We start from the raw sequence: 24,303 nt of genomic DNA on the forward strand, positions 1-24,303 counted from the left end.
AGGATGTGTACAAGTAGTGACATTTCTAGTTGGAATTATGAGATATTAATCGCTAGAAATGGACTTAATAGTCTATGTTGCTATTGATTTCTATAGGTAAAATTGTCCCAAGGAGTGGAGACATTACAATTTATTACATAGGTTCTAATATGCTATTTTAGCCATACCTTCTGAAAATGAAATGATTAAATATCACAGTATTGTTCACCTTAGCCTATGGGAAATGAAATAGGTTATGAGTCATCAATTAATACTTTTTTACTTTTGAGAAGGGAGCATAATAGCTTGCTTGCAAATTTCTAGACAATATGAAGCGTTTCTTGTTGGAAGTAAAATAGGCTATGATCTTCAATTATTTATTATTGAGAAGAGAGCATGTCGAATTGCTTGTAAGTTTTGTTAAAGTGTAGCTTTAGTAGAAGTGAAGTACACTAAGTATATGATCTTTTGTGTGTGTGTGTGTGTGTGTGTGTGTAGATTATTAGTTCAATGTATTTCTGATATTATTTCATATACTTTATATGTTTATATATATACCACAACAGTTTATATATATATATATATATATATATATATATATATATATATATATATCAGTTCAATTTATTTCTAATATTATTTCATATACTTTATATATATACCACAATAGTTTATATCAAAGTAACGAGACTCGGACCCAACTCGGACTCGGCAAGGGTAACTCGACTCATGACCTGGCTTGGACTCGCCTGTGACTCGGCAATGACTCAACAAAGTGATAAAACCCTTGAAATTTAGAGATCTTTTTGGATTTAAATTAATTCCATGCACCCATTATTGAATAAAGATTAAAGACACAATAACATTATAATATAGAAGGTAATTTGATCACATACATAACATACATTGAATACGTAACTACAAAGGCAAAAAATTTAAAAGTCAGCCGAGTTAGATGAGTTAGCCGAGTCAACAGAGTCAGCTTAGTTGACCCGCTGAGCTAGGGTCATGGGTCATTTTGACCCGGCTGAGGTAACTTGACTCGCTGACTCGGACGACTCACCTGACTCGCGGCGAGTCTCGTTACTATGGTTTATATAAATAAATAAATAAATTTAAATGATGTAATGTATATTAATCTCTTAAATATCATAATTGTATGAATCGGGCGTTATACATATTCATGTTATAAACTGATAGTTTGAGATTAGAGTCATGTCCCTACGGGGACTTAAGACTCATATAAAGATGCATAAACTTGCCACTGAGATACATATCAATCAAATGGAAATATAGTATCTCCAGCGGCAATCTGAATTATTATTTAAAAAATATTCTCCAGCAAGTCTGCTCTCTTGATTATAGTAGTAGATACATCAGTTTACTGTCACAAACAGTCCTAAGGTAATCACAGACAAGTTTCAGTTATATTTAGACTTATAACAAGCAAATTTATAATCAGAACTCAGTTAGAATGTATCAAGCAAGACAAGTTCACTATATCTATTCTCTCTATCAGAGATCCATAAACTTTTACATGGTATCAGAGCCACACTGATAGAGAAATTCAGTTAGTCTTACATCAGATTTATATCTATTGAAATATCTTCAATCTAGAACAATGGTGAATCACGTAAGATTGGAAGACAAACTTGAAGGAGCCTCAAACTTTGCATCATGGAAACTATGAGTAATGATTATTGTACGAGAAATGGAATTAGAATGATACATAGAGGAAGGTAAATCTATGCCAGAGAATAATCCAGACAAAACCACATGAAAAAGACATAACAACAAAGCTATGAAGATTATTATAGATTCTGTCAAAGATCACATCCTCCCATCTATATGAAACCTTGAAACTGCTTATGAGATGTTTTCCACCATTAAGAATACTTTGAATATTAACAACACTAGTTGATTGTTAGCATTGAAGCAAGATCTACTATACATTAGAATGATGAATGGAGAATCAATTACATCTTATTTTTTAAGAATCTTAGAGTTAAAAGATCAATTTGCAACTATTGGAAGTCAAGTAGATGACAAAAAAACTTTGCATTATAGTACTAAAATGACTACCTTTATCTTGGAAAACTTTTATTTGTGGACTAAGCTTTCAACTTGACCTTCCTAAATTTAAGCAACTTGAAAACGAATGTACTCAAGAAGAGTCAAGATTAATTTCTATAGGAATCAATTTAAATCAAGAGGGAGATATTCAAGCTCTCCAAGTCAATACCAACAATAAAGGAAAGAAAGGTAAATTCAAACGAAAAAGAAAGGAATTTAACAAAACATACAAGAAAAGAGATTGGTCAAAAATACAATGCTTCAAATGTGACAAATTTGGCCATACTCAACTTCTGTCTAGAATGAAAGAAAATTCAAGTAGCATTAGTAGAAATCAAAGATGAAAAATATGAAAACTTTTCATTCTACTTAGCACTCTCAAGTGAACTAAACTCCAACAAAAATACATGGATAATGGACAGTGGGGCATCTCGTCATATCACAGGCTTTAGAGATAAGTTTGAAAGCTTTGAAGGATACTCCTCTAAAGAAGTGACTATTCGGGATAATTCAATTCAACTAAATTCAAGTATCATTCTTCAACTAAAAAATGTTTTGTTTGTACCTGGTATAAAACGAAATTTGGTATCCATCTCTAGCCTTGCGTAGACCAAGGGTCTCGAATCACTTTCCAAGAAGATAAAGTTCTATCTTGGCTATAGAACTCCAAAATTAAGAATGCTATACCCATTGGATTTAGAGATTGAAGTCTGTACAAACTTTGTAATCATCAAAATCTAACTCTAAATCATGAAACCTCAAACACTAATGAAATCTGGCATAGAAGACTAGGTCATCTTCATTTTTGTGCTTTATTATCCATAGAAAAAATAGTAATAGGGTTACCTAGTTCAAAACCTGATCATTTCGGTATCTGCAAAGGATGTGCTCTAGGTAAAAACACAAAAGGGTCCTTCCCAAAAAGTGAACACAAATCCAACTTTGTACTTGAACTCATTCATACTAACTTATGTGGTCCTATGTCTGTACCTTCACTAAGCGGATGCCTCTACTATCTAATTTTTATAGATGACTATTCTAGAAAAACTTGGATTTACTTCCTTCAAATTAAAAAATTAAATAAAGTTTTATCCAAATTCAAAGAATTTAAAGCACTAGTTGAACACCAATGTGAACAAAAAATCAAAACTCTAAGATCAGATAATGGGGGTGAATAAATTTTAGAAACTTTCAAAATTTTTTGCATCTCTATTGGGATTAAGAGGGACTTTTTTGTACCATATAATCCTCAACGAAATGGAGTTGCAAAAAGGAAAAATAAATCTATTATTGAATCAGCCAGAACTATGATGCATGATCAAAACCGTCACACGTCCTTCTAGGCTGAAGCCTCTAATACCGTAGTTTATATCCAAAATAGACATCTTCACTCAATATTGGAAAATACAACTCCTGAAGAAGTATTTGCCGACAACAAACCAGATTTAAACCACCTAAAAATATTTGGGTGCCTTGTATATATTTACATCCCTAAAGAAAAGAGAACTAAACTAAAACCATCAGTAAAGAAAAGAGAACTAAACTAGAACCATCAGGAAAGAAGGGCATACTTATCAGATGCATTGAATCATCCAAAGGCTATAGGATTTACGTCCATGGACAAAGAACTATTGAAATCAGTAGAGATGTAAAATTTGAAAAAGACATTGCTTTTAACCTCTGCAAGAACATTGATGAATCATACTCATAACCTACTACTGAAGTAGATGAGAATCCTCCAACAGAGAATGAGAGGGAGATTGATACTGGAAGTCTTGCACCTCCTAGTCCAAACTTAGAGAATAATGAAAATACTAACAATAAAATGAGACCACTTTTGGCAAGAAAAGTGATAGAAGAAAATCATATAGAACTTGATAAAGTAGTCTGAGAAAATAGAGCCTACAAGTGTCGAAGAAGCATTATCATCCCAACCTTAGAAATAAATGATTGAAAAATATAAATCCATACTAAAAAAATGATGTGTGGGATGTTGTACTTAGACCCAAAGATAAATCAGTTGTCTCTTATAAATGGCTATTCAAAATCAAACATGTGCCAGATGGTAGCATTGAAAAATACAAAGCCACATTTGTAGCTTGCAGATTCTCACAAAAGGAAGGAATAGATTATGTAGAAACTTTTGTTCTAGTCGCTTGTTACACTTCTGTCAGAACCATCATAGCTGTTGCAACATCCAAAGGGTGGAAGATACAACAAATAAATGTTAAAACTGCATTCCTAAATGGTGAAATTGAAGAAGTATACGTCGAATAACCTGAAGGATTCATCAACCATGACAAAAATTCTCATGTATGTAAACTGAAGAAAACACTGTATGGTCTTAAACAAGCTCCCAGGGCATGGTACGAAAGGATAGACAACTCCCTCTCAAAGGTAGGATATTCCAAAAATGAAGTTGATCCTAATATATATTTCAAAATAATTGAAGGTGATGTGATTGTTCTTGTACTATATGTTGATGATTTACTAATAACAAGTGAAAAACATCTTATAGCAAAATGCAAATTGGAATTGATAGTAGAATTTGATATGAAAGATCTAGGGCTTCTTGATTATTTTCTAGGTCTAGAAGTCTGGCAAAAGAAGAACTACATCTTTCTAAATCAAGGAAAATACATTGTTGACATTTTGACTAAGTGTGGGATGACGGATTGCAAACCCTTAACTACTCCCAGGGAAGCAAATATACATAAATTGAAGAATGATGGATTTGAATCTGAACCTACTGATCCTACTTATTACTGGCAAATTATTGGGTCACTGATGTGCTTGGTAAACACTCCCCTTGATATTTGTTATGTAACTAGTGCCTTAAGTCAATTCATGTGTGAGCCAAGAAGATACATTTCATGGCAGCCAAGCACATTTCACGATACTTACATGGTACAATTTGTTGAAGTATAGCATCTCTCTGTAAAAACCCTTTGCCGGCTATAACTTAATAACACCAATTTCTTTTGCTGAATTAATAGTTTGGCAATGTTAAAATATTTTTTCTAATTTATTCAGTGTTTTCCCAAGTCCCCATATGTAATAATAATTGCAAGAATTTTGAAATGAAGATGTAGAATCAAATTATCAATGCAAGGGAATTCTTTTATTTTAATTGAGAACCACAAATCAGAATTACATATATAACTATGGGGACCTGGACTGCAGTCAAATATGCCTAGCTGTGCTACCAAATGTCCTTCCTTAGCTGCCAATCCCAGTTGTAAATGATGAATGCCCTTTTCGTCAACTAATGTGTAGGTCGCCGGGCATGTACAAGGGACTTACTACTATGACATGTCACCCTTTCTGCCTCAGTACGGCTGCCCCAATGAATTGCAAACTTAAGCTGGCTTATAACTGGAAACATCGGCCCGTACAATTGCTCCAACCTCCTTAGATACAATCGCGACTTTCATATGATGAATCACAAGTCACAGCAATGGTAGCCGGTTATGGAGAATGGTCACAAACTTTACAAAAATTCGTATAGTCTCCAAATTGGACCACGACTTCTAAATTTGCAGGTCTGCATTTCAGATTTGTGTATGGTTTCCCTTGAACAGCAGTGCTAACTTGTAATATCAGCACTCCTTCCTTAATACAAATCGCAAGCACTGAGAATTACAAAACTTCAGACAAATTGCAGGTGATGAGAATTATGATATCTCTCTTCAACAACAATTGAACTTCCTTGGCAATAGACCTCTCCTTGCCACAGTTCTAACAATAGGAGAATTCGACAATTTGTTATACCTTAGCAACAAATTGTAACATTACTTGGAACAATCCACAAAAACTTCACACAAACCCTCAACCAAACAATGAATGAGGAAAATATATAATTCAGAATTATTCTTTTCCCTAGATACAGTAGATACAGTAGGAGAAAGTTGGCTAATTGTATACTTTAGCACAATTGCTAAGAATTTCTCAGACGAGACCCTTATATTTCAGCAAGGGCTCATAGGACATAAAATAGGAAAAGTCACAAAGGCACAAAAAGAAAATATATATTCAAGCATGCTTTTTCCAATGAAATGAGCTCTTATTTATTAGCTCTCGTTGGCAGAAGTTGCCATAAAACTCAACTTCAAAAATTGTGGAAGGTTCCCAGAAGAACTTAACACTAGAAACTTTCCAACTTGCTTTTTAGAAATATCACTCAAAGTCATTATTATAAACATTATTATAACAATGCAACTCAAAAAATAACTAAATAAGAGCTCAAACAATTATTAACCCGATCAATTGCAGGTGACGATGAATTGCCAGAGCCATCCACTGCACTGCCAAAAATAGGCTTACTAAAAATAGTAATTTCACAACTGAGACCCCCCAAAACACCCTGTCAGCTCACGAGGGTTGCTATGATGAGCTAACTCCATCAACTGCATAGACTCGCCAAAAATGAGGACATTAAACAGTTTAAGTGATATACTCATTACATTGAGTATTTGTATTCATGGTTTATATGAAGATTGCTCTCTCTCTCTGTCTCTCTGTCTCTCTCTCTCTCTCTCTATATATATATATGTCTATATATTCATAAATTACTTTACTTAGCTAATTGGGCTCTTATGGTCAGAAGAGACTATTGTGTTATGAAGTTCTTGAATGTAATTGTTTCACCACCACATGTCTCTTTGGGACATGACTTTGTTGTAGCCTCTGTCCAATTGATTTTATCAAAGCTACCTTATTGATGATAAATTATTCTTAAGATAAGTATCTTATATATATAATATATATTATATATGTATATTATGCTTTATATATTGAAAGAAACGACAAGGTAGAGCAAGGAACGAGAAATAATCCAAGTAAGTTAAGTGTGAAACAATGTTACCATGAGATAAGAAAAATCCAAGAGCATACACCAAGAGTTCAACAATGGAGACAAGGATTTATAAGGGGAAAGCAAAGAAAACCCCTTGTGAGTATTATGAATGAAGGCAAATGCCTAGAGAAGAGAGAGAGAGAGTGTTGGAGCAAAATAACTCAATACAATAACATCAAATTGATGTGTAAAGAAGAAAGAAGGAGGAGCATCTCTTTTAAAGAGATGAGAAAGGAGTTGCATGTGTTCGCATGTGTAACTCCCATTTCTATGAATGCCACATTCATAATAGGTGTGTGCAAAGTGTCACAATCCTCTTAAGGAGGATGAACTAAATTCCTTAATAAAGGAATTATAAAAAATGAGTTGTCCTCACATATGGAATAAAGGACAAATAATGACATGTCCTCCACATGTGTACAATAGGACAAACTACATTAGGGATCCTTGGAATATCCCAATTAAATACATCCAAGGGAAGATTAATGTTTCTAACACCCCCCCTTAATCTTTACTTGGGGAGTTTACATCAAAGGGTTGTAAACCCAAATTTTTACAATGAAATTGAAATCTCTCTTTAGAAAGTGGTTTTGTTAAAATATCAGCCACTTGATGTTCACCTTTACAATAAAGAAGCGTAACTTGCTTGTCTTCAACTTGTTCTCGAATGAAGTGATGTTGAAGTGAAATATGTTTGGTCCTTGCATGAAAAACTGGATTCTTTGCCAAGGCAATAGCACTTTGATTGTCACAATGTAGAGGGGTTGGTGCTTGTTGAGGTAGACCCAAATCATCAAGAAGTCTTCTAAGCCATAAGGCTTCTTTAGCTGCATTGGTAGAACCTTTGTATTCAGCTTCAGTTGAGCAAAGGGAAATAGAGTGTTCTTTTTTACTTTTCCAAGAAATTGCATCTGAACCAACAAAGAAACAATAGCCACAAGTGGATTTCCCATCATTGGGATCTCCACCTAGATCGGAATCAGTATAGCCATGTAAAATAAATTTAGAATTGGCATCATAAAATAATCCCATATTAATAGTTCCTTTAATGTACCTTAAGATTCGTTTAGCAACTTTAAAATGAGTTTGTTGAGGTTTAGACATAAATCGAGAAACTAAACCAACACTATAAGCAATATCAGGTCGAGTAAGAGTTAAATAATTTAAACTTCCTACCAATTGCCTATACAAGGTTTCATCAACAAAAGGAGTATTCGTATCAGCTATAAATTTAGTTCCTAATTCACATGGAATTGAAACATGGTTAGAATCATGCATCTTAAATTTTTCTAAAAGGTCATAAGCGTACTTGCTTTGAGAAAGAAAGATACCCTTAGGAGTTTGCCAAATTTGCATACCTAAGAAGTAATGTAAAATACCTAAATCAGTCATCTGAAATTGTTATTTAAGTTGAAACTTAATATCAGAAATCAAAGCATTTGAACTAGAAGTGAAAATTAGATCATCCACATAGATAATAACAATTATAATATCATCTTCAGTATGTTTAATATACAAATTTGGATCATTCTTACTTCTAGAAAACCCTTGAGAAATAAAGAAAGAATTAATTTTAGAATACCATTCTCGAGGTGATTGTTTAAGACCATAAATAGATTTTTTTAATTTGCAAACCAGATTTTCACTACCTTTCTTAACAAATCCAGGAGGTTGAGCCATATAGATTTCTTCATGTAAATCACCATTTAAGAAGGCACTTTTAACATCCATTTGATGAACGGGCCAATTCATTTTAGATGCTAAAGCAAGAACTAATTTAATAGTAGGCATTTTAGCAATAGGAGCAAAGGTTTCATTATAATCTAATCCTTCTATTTGTGAAAAACCTCTAGCAACTAATCTAGCCTTGAATTTACTAATTTCATTATTAGCATTCAATTTGGTTTTGTATAACCATTTACATGAAACTATATTCTTTCCATGAGGTAAATTGACTAAGTCCCAAGTTTGATTGGCAATTAAAGAGTCATATTCCTCTTGCATGGCCTTTTGCCAATGAGGTTGAGTGTTAGCTTGATCAAAAGACTTAGGATCATTAGCATTCATAATAGTAGTCATCAAAGCATAATTACAATAATTAATCCTTCTATGTTTAATTCCACCAAATCTAGAAATGTAGTCATCACTTTCATTGATTAAGTTTTGAGCCCATTTAGGTTTATGTTTAGTTGTAATGGAATCATCACTAGAAGAAGAATCATTATCAATAAAAGCATCATTAGTAGCTACTTGAATATCATTACTTGTAGAAGCAGAAATAATAGGTGGTGCTTGAGTTGAAGGTTTAAGAGAAGGAGGTTGGTCCTCCACTAGCACAATTTTAGTGCCACTGAATTTTGCATCATGTGTAGTAGAACAGTCATGTACACCATTTTCTGCAATGCAAACATCTCTAGCAACGTGAACTTTGTTAGTAGTAGAATCATAAACATGATAACCCTTAGTGTTTTCATCATAACCAACAAATATATAAGGAGAAGACTTAGCATCTAATTTATGCCTTTTTTGTTTAGGAGTATGAACATAAGCAACAGATCCAAAAATGCGCAAATGATGTAAATCAGGTTTCCTACCAGACCAAGCCTCTTCTGGAGTAATATCCTTGAGAGCTTTGGTAGGAGTCCTGTTAAGAATATAAGTTGCACAAAACATGGCTTCAGCCCAAAATTTATAATGCAGATTCTTAGCATGCAACATGCATCTAGCCATTTCAACAATGGTCCGATGCTTTCTTTCCGCCAAACCATTTTGCTGTGGTGTATAAGGAATAGTAAGCTCGTGTTTAATTCCACATGATTTCAAATAAGAATGAAAAGCATTATTCACATATTCCTTTCCATTATCAGTTCTGAGAATTTTAAGTTTAAAACCAGATTGCCTTTCAACATATAATTGAAATTCAATGAATATATCAAGAACTTGATTCTTGCTATGCAAAAAATAGATCCAAGTTCGTCTAGAAAAATCATCAACAAAGGTAAGTGCATACTGAGAACCTTGGATGGAGTTATTCTCCATGGGGCCCAAAAGGTCACTATGGACAAGATGCAACTTATGAGTTACCCGCCATGATTTTCCACTTGGAAAGGGCTCCCTATGCATCTTACCACTCATACAACCAGTACAAGCAATTTTAGAAGGAATAATGTGAGGCAAGCCATCAACCATATTGCTTTTTTGCATTAAAGTAATATAACTTTCATGCCATATATTGAAATCAATAGAAGTATGTAAAGAATATCGTGAACTAGCAAATTCATGGAATTTAAATAAGTTGTCATTATCCATTTTAGCATGAGCAATCACTTGTTTAGTTTGAGGATCTATGACATAACATGTATCTTTATAGAATTCAACTTTATAGTCCTGACATAACTTTGAAACAGAAAGCAAATTAGTTTTCAGATCAGGTACATATAATACATCATGCAATTTACCATTAGGAATTGTTACATCACCTAAAACTTCAACTTTACAAGCTTGATTATTAGCTAAATGAATAGGAATGTTAGCAATATCAGGTTGCAAAGAATCAAAAATTTCTTTATGAGAAGTTACATGTTGCGATGCACCACTGTCAACAATCCATTCTAAAGGTCTACAAAGATTAAAGCTACAAGTAAAAGCATGACGAGAATTAGAACTAGTAGAATTACCTTTTTTATGATTTGATTTTTGATCATGGTTACTGTTGTTCATAGGTTTTTAATCATTTTGCTTTTTAAAATAGTTATTGACAACATGACCATCTTTGCCACAATAAGAACAATGACGTTTGGAATTTGAATGATTCCTTTGATTATTATTATTACGATTGTTATTATGATGATTGTTATGGTTATTGTTATTATTGTTATATTTTGCATGAGATTTATTATTGAAATTATTAGAATTATTATTATAGTGTTTGTTATTATTATTATTATTATTTGAACGAAAATTATTATTATTTGAATTTCGAGACAAATGCATGTTCAGTTGATTTAAGGGTACCAAACTGAATTAGCTTAGCTTCTTCCTTTCTTAATAAAGTTTGAAAAATAACATAAGTTAACTGAGTAGTTAATGTAGGAATAGCAAGCTGTGCATGAACATTAGTTATAAACTGTTCAAACTGTCTAGGAAGACACTTTTTAAGAATAATATGAATTAAACGAATGTCATATAATTGAACACCTAAAGCAATGATTTGGCTTTTAATAGAATCAAATTTCAACAAAAATTCATCCATAGTCTTAAAATCTGTATACCTGAGATCTTCAAGTTGATCCTGCAACTGTATTTTGCGGTATTCATCTCTACTGTCATACTTGGTTTGCAAAATTGACCAGGCATCATGAGCTTTAGGACAGTGTGCAATTAACACATAAATCTGGAATAATGGAAATACCAATTAATCCTAAAGCTTCTTCATTTTTAATTTTCCAAGTATCTTTTTCATCTTGGGTAGCCGTTGAACCAGGTTCAACAGAAGGATCAGTGGCTATCTCGAACAGGTGTTTAAAGCGAAAAATAAATGAAATGTGTGTTTTCCAGGAATGATAATTAGCATGATTAAGTTTTATTTCTGAAATCAAGGTTGACATTTTATGAAAAAAAAAATGTCCCCCCCACACAGAAATATGAATTGAAAAAAAATTGGAATTAATAAAAAAATTGTTGAGCAAACTATGATTAAGATTCTTAAAAAAAAATGATTATACTGCTCTGCAAAGAAACGTTAGAGCAATGATTAATCTGAATGTAAAAGGCAGAAGCAATATGTAATGATTATAACGAAAAAAGATGACACAGAAATCTAATTAGTTATAATTAGGATTCTTAATGAAAAAACTTATACGTGGACAAATTTTGAAGTTATAAATTAATTTTATATATAAATGGATTAATTAAAAACTTATAACAAAATGATACGCCAAAAAAAAAAATGATTGAATGCAAAACAATTGCATGCAAGAAATAATTTAAACAAAAGTGAAAGAAACGAATTTTTTTTTAACAACCCTTAATAAAAAACTCAACAGAACTTAATGCACCTATTTTTTACTAAATGTCTCCTCTTTCTTTTAAAAAAACGTTAATACAAAAAAAAACTTTTAACTCTACAAAATGTAAGATACTCCTATTTTAAAAAACGTAATACTGCATTTAAGTGTTTTTTTAATTAGTAATAAAAACTCCAAATGCTTCTAATGAAAACGAAATACGCTGTTTGTTAAAAATAGCACCCAAAACATTTAAGACGCAACACTTGTAAACAATTTTAGATGCGTTATAAAAAATGTATCTGCAGGAGAAATGATAAAAAATGTGAAAAGCAAAAAAGAAAACCTAATATGCGAGGGAATTCAAAAAATCGCTTAGAGGAAGGCTATGAACAAAGGAAGGGTATAACATTCAGAGAAATTGGAAGCAAAAGAAAGGTATAAGCATTCAAATAAATTGGTAGCAGAAGAAGGGTAAAGGCATTCAGCATTTAGGAAGCGGGCATCAAAGAAATAGCAATGGGATTCACTCTAGATGAAGGACGAGTAAGCGTTTCCAATGGAAGTCGGCATGAGCATACGCTTCACAAGGAGGAAGGGTATCAAAAAAAAATGTAGATCACAGCAATAAAAGAACACCACGAATTCAGGCCAAAGAACTTAGCCGATCCGAGGTTGCAACTTCGAATCTTATGCCCGCTCACTAGCTGCGCATTTTTTTTACAGGTTTCTCATCTCGATTCACAGGACAGCAAAGTCTTGATGCGATGAGATGAGTCGGTTGATCAGATGCAGAGCGCCCAAGAAGAAAAACAAAGCAGATCAACGAATAAGATTGGAAGCTCACGCTGAGAAAGAATAAGAAAGAGGTAAAACTTTAAAAAAACAACGAAGGATGCTAAAAACAAGGAAAAAAGGATAGACAGATCTAGTAAGATTCTAAAAAAAACTGAACAAAAGGTTTAGAAAGAATGAAATTGTAAAATCTCATAAAATATAAATTTTTAAATTTCAAAATAGATATTTTAAAAATAGAGATTAGCAATATTTTTATTTTTATTTTTTTAAATATGAATAGGATATGATTTAAATATTCTAGATTGTTTAGAACGTATAAATATTTTAGATTGATTAACTCATCTATTGAGTACTAAGGTTTTTTTTTAACAAACACACTTAAATTATGACTTCCTTCAATAATATAAAGGAGAAATCATAAGAGTAATAAATATATATCTATAAAAAAATTAAAAAAAAAAAAATTGCACTATTTATAATAAATAAGTGTTATGAAGTAATGCTTCTTGTTTTGGCGGCACACCTTCCAAAACAAGAGCAAAAAAAAAATTGAAATTTTTTGAACGGAGAACCCTTTGGCGGCAAGCCTTCCAAAGAGGGTTACTAAACAATGATAAAAAATGATACAATAAAACCTGCACACAAAAGATGTTAGAATGAGCAAACAACCACAACACAAACTTCTTCTCCCAATAACGTCTCCAAATAAAGTGTGCTCCAATGAATGGCAACCTTCAACTCAAAACTTAAAACGAGGATTAGTAGTCAAGCTCTGATACCATGAAAGAAACGACAAGGTAGAGCAAGAAACGAGAAATAATCCAAGTAAGTTAAGTGTGAAACAATGTTACCATGAGATAAGCAAAATCCAAGAGCTTACACCAAGAGTTCAACAATGGAGACAAGGATTTATAAGGGGAAAGCAAAGAAAACCCCTTGTGAGTATTATGAATGAAGGCAAATGCCTAGAGAAGAGAGAGAGAGAGTGTTGGAGCAAAATAGCTCAATACAATAACATCAAATTGATGTGGAAAGAAGAAAGAAGGAGGAGCATCTGTTTTAAAGAGATGAGAAAGGAGTTGCATGTGTTCGCATGTGTAACTCCCATTTCTATGAATGCCACATTCATAATAGGTGTGTGCAAAGTGTCACAATCCTCTTAAGAAGGATGAACTAAATTCCTTAATAAAGGAATTATAAGAAATGAGTTGTCCTCACATGTGGAATAAAGGACAAATAATGACATGTCCTCCACATGTGTACAATAGGACAAACTACATTAGGGATCCTTGGAATATCCCAATTAAATACATCCAAGGGAAGATTAATGTTTCTAACATATATTTTATGTATATAATATATATATTATGCATTATTATATTATTATATTATTGTATAATAATATAATATAATATTACATATATGGTTAATATATTAATATTATATATATGTTTGAAGGTGAGTTATACATATAGTTATTTATTATCTAAATAGTGATTAATAATAGAGACATGTCTCCTCTTATATTTATATGAGATTCAAGTATGCATTTGGAAATCATCAATTACAATGTCCATGATTCTACATTTGCAGAAACGATTTTAGTTACTTTAACACAATTGGTATGGGCCTCAAATATGATCAAGTTGAAATTAATCTTCATGGATATTCAAATTCTGATTGGGCAGTCATCTCTACTGATTGTAAGAGTACTACAGGATGTTGTTTCAGTCTTGGGTCAGCAATGATCTCTTGGTTTAGCATAATACATAGCTTCTTGCATGGGAGCTAGAGAAGTAGCATGGTTAAAAAAATTGCTTGTCGGATTGTTCGGGAAGCCCTTGAAGCCTATAGTCATCCACTATGATAATAAAAGCTGCATTAAGCATTCAGTGAACCCAATTTTTCACAATCAATCTAAGCATATTGAAGTACCCTATCATTATATTAGAGACATGGTAGATCGAAATGTTCTCAAGCTGGAATACATAAGCACAAATGAATAAACAATTGATGTACTTACTAAACCTCTTTCCAAACCCAAATTGGAATATTTCAAAGGCAAATTTGGTATGATTAAATTATAATTGTAAACATTGAAATCAGGTTTCAGTTTTCTTTTATATATGTATATTCATTATTGATTTAAATGCCACTATCTTATAGTTGCATTAGATATGTAATGAAAGGTGACGATCTTTCATTGACATATATAAACAAAAGGTAACCATTGTAAGGTGACGATCTTACAAGTGGTAGACCTGTTATCTTGACAAGATTGTGTTGTTATTTCGAATAACTAGAAGTCTTGATAATGGACGTATCATGATCAGACTTCATTAAGTTGTTGTCCTGGGGTGTTGGAGATCATAATACTTGTCATGATAGAGTTCACGACATTGTGATTTCGGTTATCTGATGAACTACTCCAGATTATTGTATCTAAGTATTGTATATCAGATAACCTATTCTCTTGATAGATATCACTGAAGATGATACCTGTGCACGTATGAAGAGAATTTGGAAAACTTTGTATCTCACTTATCCCTCGCTAAGAGGGAGTGTTAAAGTGCAGCTTCAGTAGATGTGAAGTACACTAAGTATATGATCTTGTGTGTGTGTGTCTATATATATATAAATTATTAGTTCAATGTATTTCTGATATTATTTCATATACTTTATATGTTTATATATATAACACAACAGTTTATATATATATAAGTGATGTAATATATATTAATATCTTAATCACATGAATTGGGCATTAAACATATTCATGTTATCAACTGATAGTTTGAGATTAGTCAGTCCACGTAGGGCTTTGGCCATGTAGAGTCATGTCCCTACGGGGACTTAAGACTCATATAAAGATACATAACCTTTCCGCTGAGATACATATCAATCAAATGGAAATATAGAATCTCTAGCGGCAATCTGAATTATTATTTAAATAGTATTCTCCAGCAAGTCTGCACTCTGTATTATAGTATTAGATACATCAGTTTACTGTCACAAACAGTCCTAAGGTAATCACAGACAAGTTTCAGTTATACTGAGACTTATAAGAAGCAAATTTATAATCAGAACTCAGTTAGAATATATCAAGGAAGACAAGTTCAGTATATCTATTCTCTCTATCAGAGATCCATAAACTTTTACAACTTTCAAAGTAGCTTGAAATAGAGATGCTGTTGAAGACTCTCATGTAGGCCTTACCAACAAGTTTCTTATAGAAATTGAAAGTTTGTATTCTTTGGTTGTACTAAAGATGAATTATACATGGAAAAGCTGTTGTAATATAATGCTTTTCATTATATATTTGTAACTTATTCAGAGTCCAAACCTTTTAACTGACTTATGATGATTGTTTCCTGATGTGTAAAATGAAATTTACTTAATGTGTTTTTCATTGACTCTCCTTTTGTGGTTAAATTTCTTGTTGTTCATGTGCTGTATTTCAATGCCGAGTTTGTGAAAATTTGCTCCTTTAGTGAAAAAAAAAATGTCGATTGTCATCTCTATGTCCTTCTAATTTGTTTTGAGCTATATTCTTCAATGTGGTAAAATAAGTGATGACAATCTGGTTTACTTATTTAGCATGCTGGAGCTGGTTGATGTTGGGGTTCCAGAATCATTGTTGGCTCCTATTCATAAAACCATTTTGCAAGTAGAAGGAGTTAAGGTACACTTTCAAGACCACTTGTGCTATCTTTCACATAATGCATCTCATGACATAAGGGTGGTCAATAAATAGTTATTAGAATAATAATTTGCAAATGATTGCAATCTGTGGCTATTCTGAAGCTTGTATTGAATTTCTTTAACAAAAGGTCATCACATGGCAATTCACAAATATGAAAGGACTTAAAAGGTCAACTTATATATTACTATAGTTATGATTATAAACACACTCGAGGGACCAAACAAATGTCGAGATACATTTGTTATGTCTTCTGCATCATTGTGCCTAAGATAAACATTATCTTGAGCCCTTCAAAACTAACATAAAAACCAGCTAGCCAACTGCTAAAATTTATTAACTTTGTATCAATCTAACCATTAGTTGATAGAGCTTGTTTAATTATCCCTGGTGGATTTGTTGGATTCTCTCAAGAGAAATACCCCACAAATTTGAGTCATTGTCAAAGTTTTAGCACAACAGTTGTAGAAGAGATACACTAGACTATTGACAAGAATTTCTTTATGACTATGTTAAACAATCTTCCATATGGCTTAACTTCACCGTTCAAAGGAAAATTCATGGTAACCTCAATATGGACACCCTTGCAAGATCTCATTGACAAGTGTAAAAGTGGTACAATTAATATTAAAATAATATTAGAATATTGTTATAATGGCTATCTTATTTCATATTTAGAAACTTCCTTTTATGTATTTTGTCTTTAGTTTCTTAAGGAAAGATAGTTTTGTATTTTCTATCATTTCTATTATAGAAAGATAGTCTTCGTCTCCTTTGTTAATGTAAAGTTATCATTACAAGGTATTAGAATGTATTAAGTTTTTTTGACTTTTTTTCAAAAACAAAATCATGGGTGTTTACTTGGAATTCCAGAAGTTTTTTGAATTGATTTTTTAATGAAAATCGTGGGTTTCTTTTTTGCAAAATTTGAAAGTATTTTGTTGAATCTTTGAGTAGAATTGTGACAATTGTAGAAGTTTTTTTTGGCAGTTTTTTCCCTTCACTTGCCTACAGGTTTTTGATGTCTGCTGAAGCTTCTTCTACCATGTGAAGTCTATTGTTTTGCAGCTTCCTTCTGCATGATTTTTTTGACAAAAATTGTGGGACTTTTCTATTTTCTTTATGACATTTATTTTGTTTTACCACATGATGAAGGGCTTTGGCAGCAACGTATTGATTTCTGTGTTTTCTGGTGTTTTGCTGGATTCTTTACATATTGTGGGTTCTTTATCTGCTGGACAGTTTTCTGATTTTGCTCCCAAAAAAAAATCATAGAGGGGTTTTTGATTTTTTTTTCCACAAAAAAAAATCATGGAGGGGATTTTGATTTTTTTTACAAAAAAAATCATGGAGGGGTTTTTGATTTTTTTTCCACAACAAAAATCATGGACGGTTTTCTAATTTTTTTCCATATAAAATAATGGAAGGGTAATTCGATGAATGACCATTAAGGGAGGGTATTGTCACTAAATATTTACACGTGAAAATTCAATCCTAAAACAATGTACAAGTGGAAGTAAGGTACACATTTTTTATACATTTGCATTCAGCTCATATCTATTGCCAAGTCATATTTCATTCTGACAAAAAACGTAAATCCAAATGTCCTTTGTATTTACTATCAAAAGATATGTACAATTGATATTTGCAACTGATAAAATGAAATGAACATGCTGAAAGTAAACACCTCTCACACAATTGGCTGTGAGAGTAGCCTCTATTCTACTGATAAATGACCCTATTCTATGAAAGTGCATAAACATAAAAGAAAAGGAACATAGAATAAGAGGGTCAAAGGCGACCAGTCCTTGCATGTAATAATTGGTTATGCTACCTTGCTTAGCCATGCTTGCTTGCTTCCCCGAACCATAGCTCGTCCAAGTGTCTGAGTCCTGCATACATAAAGAAAATGTATTAGATCTAGTGGACCTAAGCAATCACGGAAACAATTCACCTCATAGACAAATATTTTTTATGCTACCATCATGTCATGCACTTACATAAAACGGGAACATATACCAGAAAGAGATGCAATCATGACCACATCAAGTTTTTTATTGCTAACATGTTTGCTTCCTATGTAGAATCTTATCCCTTATAGGTATGCAGATATATTCGTAGGCTCTGACGAAGGTTATTGAGGCCAGTGTGCCTATAAGAGATAATGAGATTGAAGAAGCTCATCAAAAGGTACAATAGGAGTATTAAAGCGACATATTCATTTATGAAACCTTTTACTTTTACAACAGAGTTTTGCTACAAGTAGTCTAGATTCAGAAAAACAAGACATTAAAAGGACAAGTTATTCTAGCTTGAAACCTTTTGTTTCAGAATATACCAAAGAAGTAATGAATGCTTCAGCTGAAAGTGCTTAACAAGTAACTGTATAACAAAATGATGATGAAACAGTTTTCAAAATAACAAAACAAAAGTGAAGAATAGTGTGAGCAGATTTTTCTTCATAAAGCTTACAAAATATGAATTGGGAAAATGCATGTGCAAATGTTTGAGAAAGAGGCTTTTATACAGAAAAAACAGAGGTTTAAACCTTTCTATGGAACAAGAATGACAAGCTCTGAGTTAGAGATGAAGCACTTAGAAAAAAACTTGCTTATCTGCAAAAGAAAGAATGATGGGAAATACAGTAGTATTTTTTTGCAAAGAAAACCCATTTTGGGTTTTGGTCAGGAGCTTCAATAAAGAAGAATCAATCAGCATTTTGAAGGCCTAAAAGATGTGGTGAACAGAAGAATAACATGTGATGCAAATGAGAGAAATAAGGCCATATTTCTTCTGAAATTTCTCACTTTTTTCAGGAAAAGAAGATGCCCATAAATCAGCCATGTTTGATCTTGTTCAAAACATTCCCAGTCACAGCCTAAAAAGAGGATCTAGTCATTATAACTATTGGGCTTGATGAACATCCATAATTAGAGAATATCATGGCGGCTATGTCAAGTCAACAAGTAATGGACTGCAAGAATTGAAAAGAATAAAGATGCCAAGTATGGCCGAGGAAATAGGGCACAAATTTCAAGCTGCAGCAAAGAACTCCTATGCAGTTTAGTTTATCTTTGACAGGTCAAAGGATTCTAGCCAGCAAAGGCTTTACAGAGCTCTAACTCAAAATAGATATGGCTTGTAATGAACACAAAGAGTGAGCTCAAATGCAGAACTGTTGGTTCTAAGCAATAAGGTAGCGGCAAAGAGGAATAGAGTTCAAATCTGCGAAAAGATATAAGAGTCCAGATTGTGCGTGATAAATAATAAAAAAACAAAGGGTAAATATTTGCTAAAAAAGGAAAAAGCAACGAAACCCTTCTGGGTTACATTTGCATCAGCACCTGAAAATGTAGTCTAAGCCTCCTGTAATAAAATGATAGAAAATAATGAATACCCATCACCCAAAAGCAACCCGTTGGAGGAAAAGACATAAGAATTGATTACAACAAAGGAAAGGGATCAAATACAGAAAAAATGCTGCAAGTATGTCAATTCCAGCAAGGGAAATCTATTTCCTTCTTGAAATATATCCAGTTACTTGTGCAACCAGTTTCCTAATGAGTAAACGATGCTTCAGCAGAGGAAATCAGAACTAAAATGGCAAATCATAGGTCTTGAATCATCCATATGCTTTCAGCGCAATGGTGGAGAAGCATCAATTTTACAACGTAGAAAAAATAATGGTGATTTCCAAAACCCTAGCAGAGCTGGAGAGCTTCTTGAAGCTTCATGAATATTGAAAAAATGTTTCCAAGTTTTGGGTTTTTTACAAGCGAATGTCAAGATTATTCAAATAACCTAATAAGTTTGTAGATGGCATTTTTAACTTTGTGTTATTTTAATGAGTCACAATACCTCTTTTTGGGTTGTTTATTATTAATCCACAAGTAATAGGTAATTCACCTAAGTGATGGGTCACTTTATGAAGGGGAAAGATTTATTACTATTTGCATATTATGTTTGTGGTTAATATTAATATATTGATGAAATGTAAATCAATCTATTAGTGTTAAATTTTGAATGCAATAATTTAAGAAAGGGAACTAGAGTCATTGTAGAAGTGATATCTAGTGTGTGTTGCCATGTGTTAGGGGTTGGATTTAGTGCTTGAATTGTAAGTTGGAGACTCTTAAATGATTGGCTAGTGGTGGCATCTTGTAATCGCCTTGTGTCCTAGAGGTTATATTAGACCTTGAGTCTCAAGTGATGACTTTTGAGTTATTTTAGGAGTGATTGTTGGAGTTATTAAAGTTCTCTTGGAGTTGTCATCATGGATAGTTGGTGAAGGGACAGTTTCAGATCAGTGGGACATTTTTTTGGAGTTCCTGGAGTCCTTTTTTGAGCTGTTTTCTCTGATATCTGACCTGCAGTCCCTGATTTTTAGGGAAGGTTGTTGAGTTTGACTATTTTTACATACTTTCATTTGAATGAGAAAGGGTTCAATTTTCGGGAGGAAAAGCATTGTTATTCTGTTACATTGTGCCATTTCTTCATTACCCTGCCAGATTTGGAGCATGTATTTTCAGAGCTAGTGAGAGTATATACAACTATTTTGGATCTATTTCTGAGTCATATCTATATGAATTATTAGCGATTGATGTTATTTTTCTATGTTTCCTATAGGAGGCCTTAAATTTATGTCTCATTTTGCATCTCTTTGATTATATAAGTTTTGCACAGGTGAAGGGTTGTATAAGTAATTTTGAAGGTATTACTATGATTTATTCCTTTAATACGGGTTCAGATTATGAGTCTTCTTCTGAAATACTTATGTGTAGAGTATAAAGTCAGGAATCACATCCATGTTTAGGTTGTCAAAGCTATCATGTGACTAGTCAACTGAAGGTGAGTGATAGTGCCATCTCTTCAGCTTTGGTGCATTATGGTTTGATTCGATAGATGTTATCTATATATGGTTGGGGTGCTTCTATGTCAGCTGAGCATGGTGATAGTTGTCTTTCCTTAGCAAAGGTTCATACGCTTTGAAAAGTTATCAGAATCTTGAAGCATAATTATTCATAGCTAGTTGTTGATAGGGATTACCTTCTAGAGTGGGGTAGCACTTGTTATAAGACATTGTTTGGGAAAGAGGAGGAGGTGTTTGAGCTCACACATGATCTTGAGGTGGCTGTGGACTCATTATAGTGTACGCAGTTGGCTTTCCACGAGTCATAGTCATGGTTCGCTGAGGTGATCATGGATTTGGAGCGTGTTCTGTCCACACCAGTCCCAGATCCAATTTAGCTGCATATTGTGGTGGGTGGTGGTGAGGTTGCTTCTGGGGTTGGGAATGATGGACGTGATATTGTGGAAGACACATTCGTCCAGGGTATGGGTGTAGTAGGTATAGAGGAGGTGAGAGTATCAGTGGAAATGAGATCTCATGGTCATCTGCTACTTTTTGCTAGGTCTTTGTACATCTTCGTGAGGATCAAAGAACATGCCTTGAGCTATTTTCTTTTTGACAACAAGGAACTCATTTGCTAACCTTTGCATTGCAGGATCTGTCCTTATGCTAGAAGAGAATGAGTTGGAAGAATGACGACTTTCTTCAGACCCACTTGCTTTGATTCTTATCTTTCTAGCAAGAATCTTCAAATTCAATAGCCAATGTATGTGCAGCTGCAAGAGTAGTCGGGGCTTCTCTCCTTAATAGCAAATTCACTTCAGGAATTTGAGCACTAACAAAGAAACACTTCACATTTGCAATTGTAGGTTGACCAACAACTCGAATTCTTCATGTCAATCTGTTAAAATGAGCAACAATATCACACCTAGGCATGTGAGATGACTTCTTCAGTTGAGCAAGTTGGGCCAACAATGCATGAGCATCATTAGGAGGCCTGAATCTTTCCTCAAACTTGACTATAAGAGTACCCCAGTTTGTGATAGTGGTGGTCAATGATAAAACCAATCTGTTTCCACGAATAACCTTACAGACATGTCCTCATATCCAACAACATGAACCACTGCATGTAATGTAGACAACAACAATATGTTCATTCTCGAAAAACTTGGGAAATTTCTTTCGTGAGTCATTAGGAAGATTATCTAGAGGCAGAGCTAGATTCAATGGTCCAAAAGCATTTCCCCAAGGACCTTGGGCCATTTACATGTCCTTGGTAAATGTGTGAAATAATTGCAAGAAATTAAATTGCATTGAATTTTACAATGAAAAAGGATATGGGTCCGCTTCAAATGAAAGCATGAGGCTCTCAGATGTGCATTGCATCCCCAGTAGAGTTGCCAAAAAGTGTTGGGTGGATATTTTGCAACTAACAGTTTTGTTAAAATCGAGTCACAAAATAGGTAGACCAGCCACAGCGTATGAGACCAAGTCTCTCCTACATTAAAGGGAAGGCTCCCTGTTCTCACAGTTCCTAGGGTCAACTCAAGGTAAGCAAGAAATTCAGAGATTCTGTAAGGGTTGTTACCAATATTCTTTTTTCTTTTCTTTCAAGAAATAATCCACTTACCTGCGGAGCGAGTAATGGGCAAGATAAATTCTCTAAATGAAATATCCCAAACCGGATATTTACTTGATTTCTCTCTTCAAATAACATTTAGTTCATAAACATATGAAATCATATTATAAATAAATCAGCAATGTAAACCATAAGAAATAACCCAATTGATATTTATTTGGTTGTTTCCTCAAACGGATATTCAACACTTGAATAGGCAGATGTATTACGAAACATAATAGAAACCCGGTAGATCTACCAATAGATATTTAAATCATTCTTTCTCAAAATGATACTCAAGATTCAAGCATATAAAAATGCATTACAGACCCACAATATAAAACCAGAAAATTCTCATAAAACTCCTTAAAACAACGTTATTGCATTATACAACAGAAATGCAATAACCAGTACCCGAAATCCAATCTTAAACACAAAATTTACAGTCTGATTGGAACACTCAGAGAAGAACTTGTAAGTGCATATGAGACACATGAAATGACGTCTCCACGGACAATGGGCTTGCATCCACTATCTATCGGCACGAGGGGCTACATCCTCACACTGGCTGAAAGTTGAAGTTTTCTGATTACTCTCCCAACAGAGAAATTGAAATCTGAATAATAAATAAGGCATGCCCAAATGAAAGTGTCTCTGCTCCTTTTATCCTCACAGTTGTGACTCTTCGACTTCCCTCTTAGCTTTTCGTCTTATCTCTCCTTGTCCTTTTTGCCCACTTTGTAATATTTAATTGACTTTTTATATTTTGAGTCCACACTCTCCAAGTCAATTTTAATATTATATATAATATGCCTTTAATATTTCTAATGTCCCAAAAAGGGACAGTACACTAAACTACACTTCTATCTAATAGTTGGAAACAGTGATACCAATAAACTAACACCAACTCAAAGGATGTTTGAAAGCATACCAATTTGGCTCTAAGTCTTGTTTGTCTAATTTATAAGAAAAATCACCAGCATTGGGGTGCAAAGAGTTCCAGAAGTAGGGAAATTCTAACTATTTTTTTATGAATTTAAGTCAAAGCTTCTAGTCTGTGTATCACCACAATTGCTCCCAGTGAAAACTTCTGCTTCGATTGCTTGTTAACTCACTATACTTTATTATTGAACTCACAATAATAACATGAATTAAAGGCAATAGGGACAAATTACAGTCAAAGCTTCAAATCCAATTGCTTCTTTTATTCACTTTTCTCCCAAATTGGTACTACACAATCAAAGTTATGCTTGCACAAGTTTGGTAGAGATTTCTTGCATACAACAAAAGATGATTTTGACAACGAGAGGGCACTCCTTTATATAGGCGAAGGAGTTGACAAAAAGGTGGAGGAAAAAGTGGGAGCAACTCAACCAACTTTGACCTAGTCAAAATAGGTGAGAGAAATTATTGGATTACACGTCA

At 33.3% G+C, this 24,303-nt stretch overlaps 1 protein-coding gene across 1 annotated transcript in view; it reads left to right on the forward strand.

Moving 5' to 3' along the window:
- Window positions 1-24,303, forward strand: part of LOC149539142 (Cation efflux family protein) — a 265,872-nt gene that overhangs the window by 161,429 nt on the left and 80,140 nt on the right. Inside the window, exon 7 of the mRNA XM_089800470.1 lies at window positions 16,309-16,393. Within this exon, the coding sequence (XP_089656596.1) occupies window positions 16,309-16,393 (85 nt within the window). The remainder of the gene's footprint in view (window positions 1-16,308; window positions 16,394-24,303) is intronic.

The sequence above is a fragment of the Cupressus sempervirens genome, chromosome 9, assembly GCF_028749045.1.
Source record: "Cupressus sempervirens isolate cs-2001-9-10 chromosome 9, ASM2874904v1, whole genome shotgun sequence".
In the NCBI taxonomy this organism is placed as follows: Eukaryota; Viridiplantae; Streptophyta; class Pinopsida; order Cupressales; family Cupressaceae; genus Cupressus; species Cupressus sempervirens.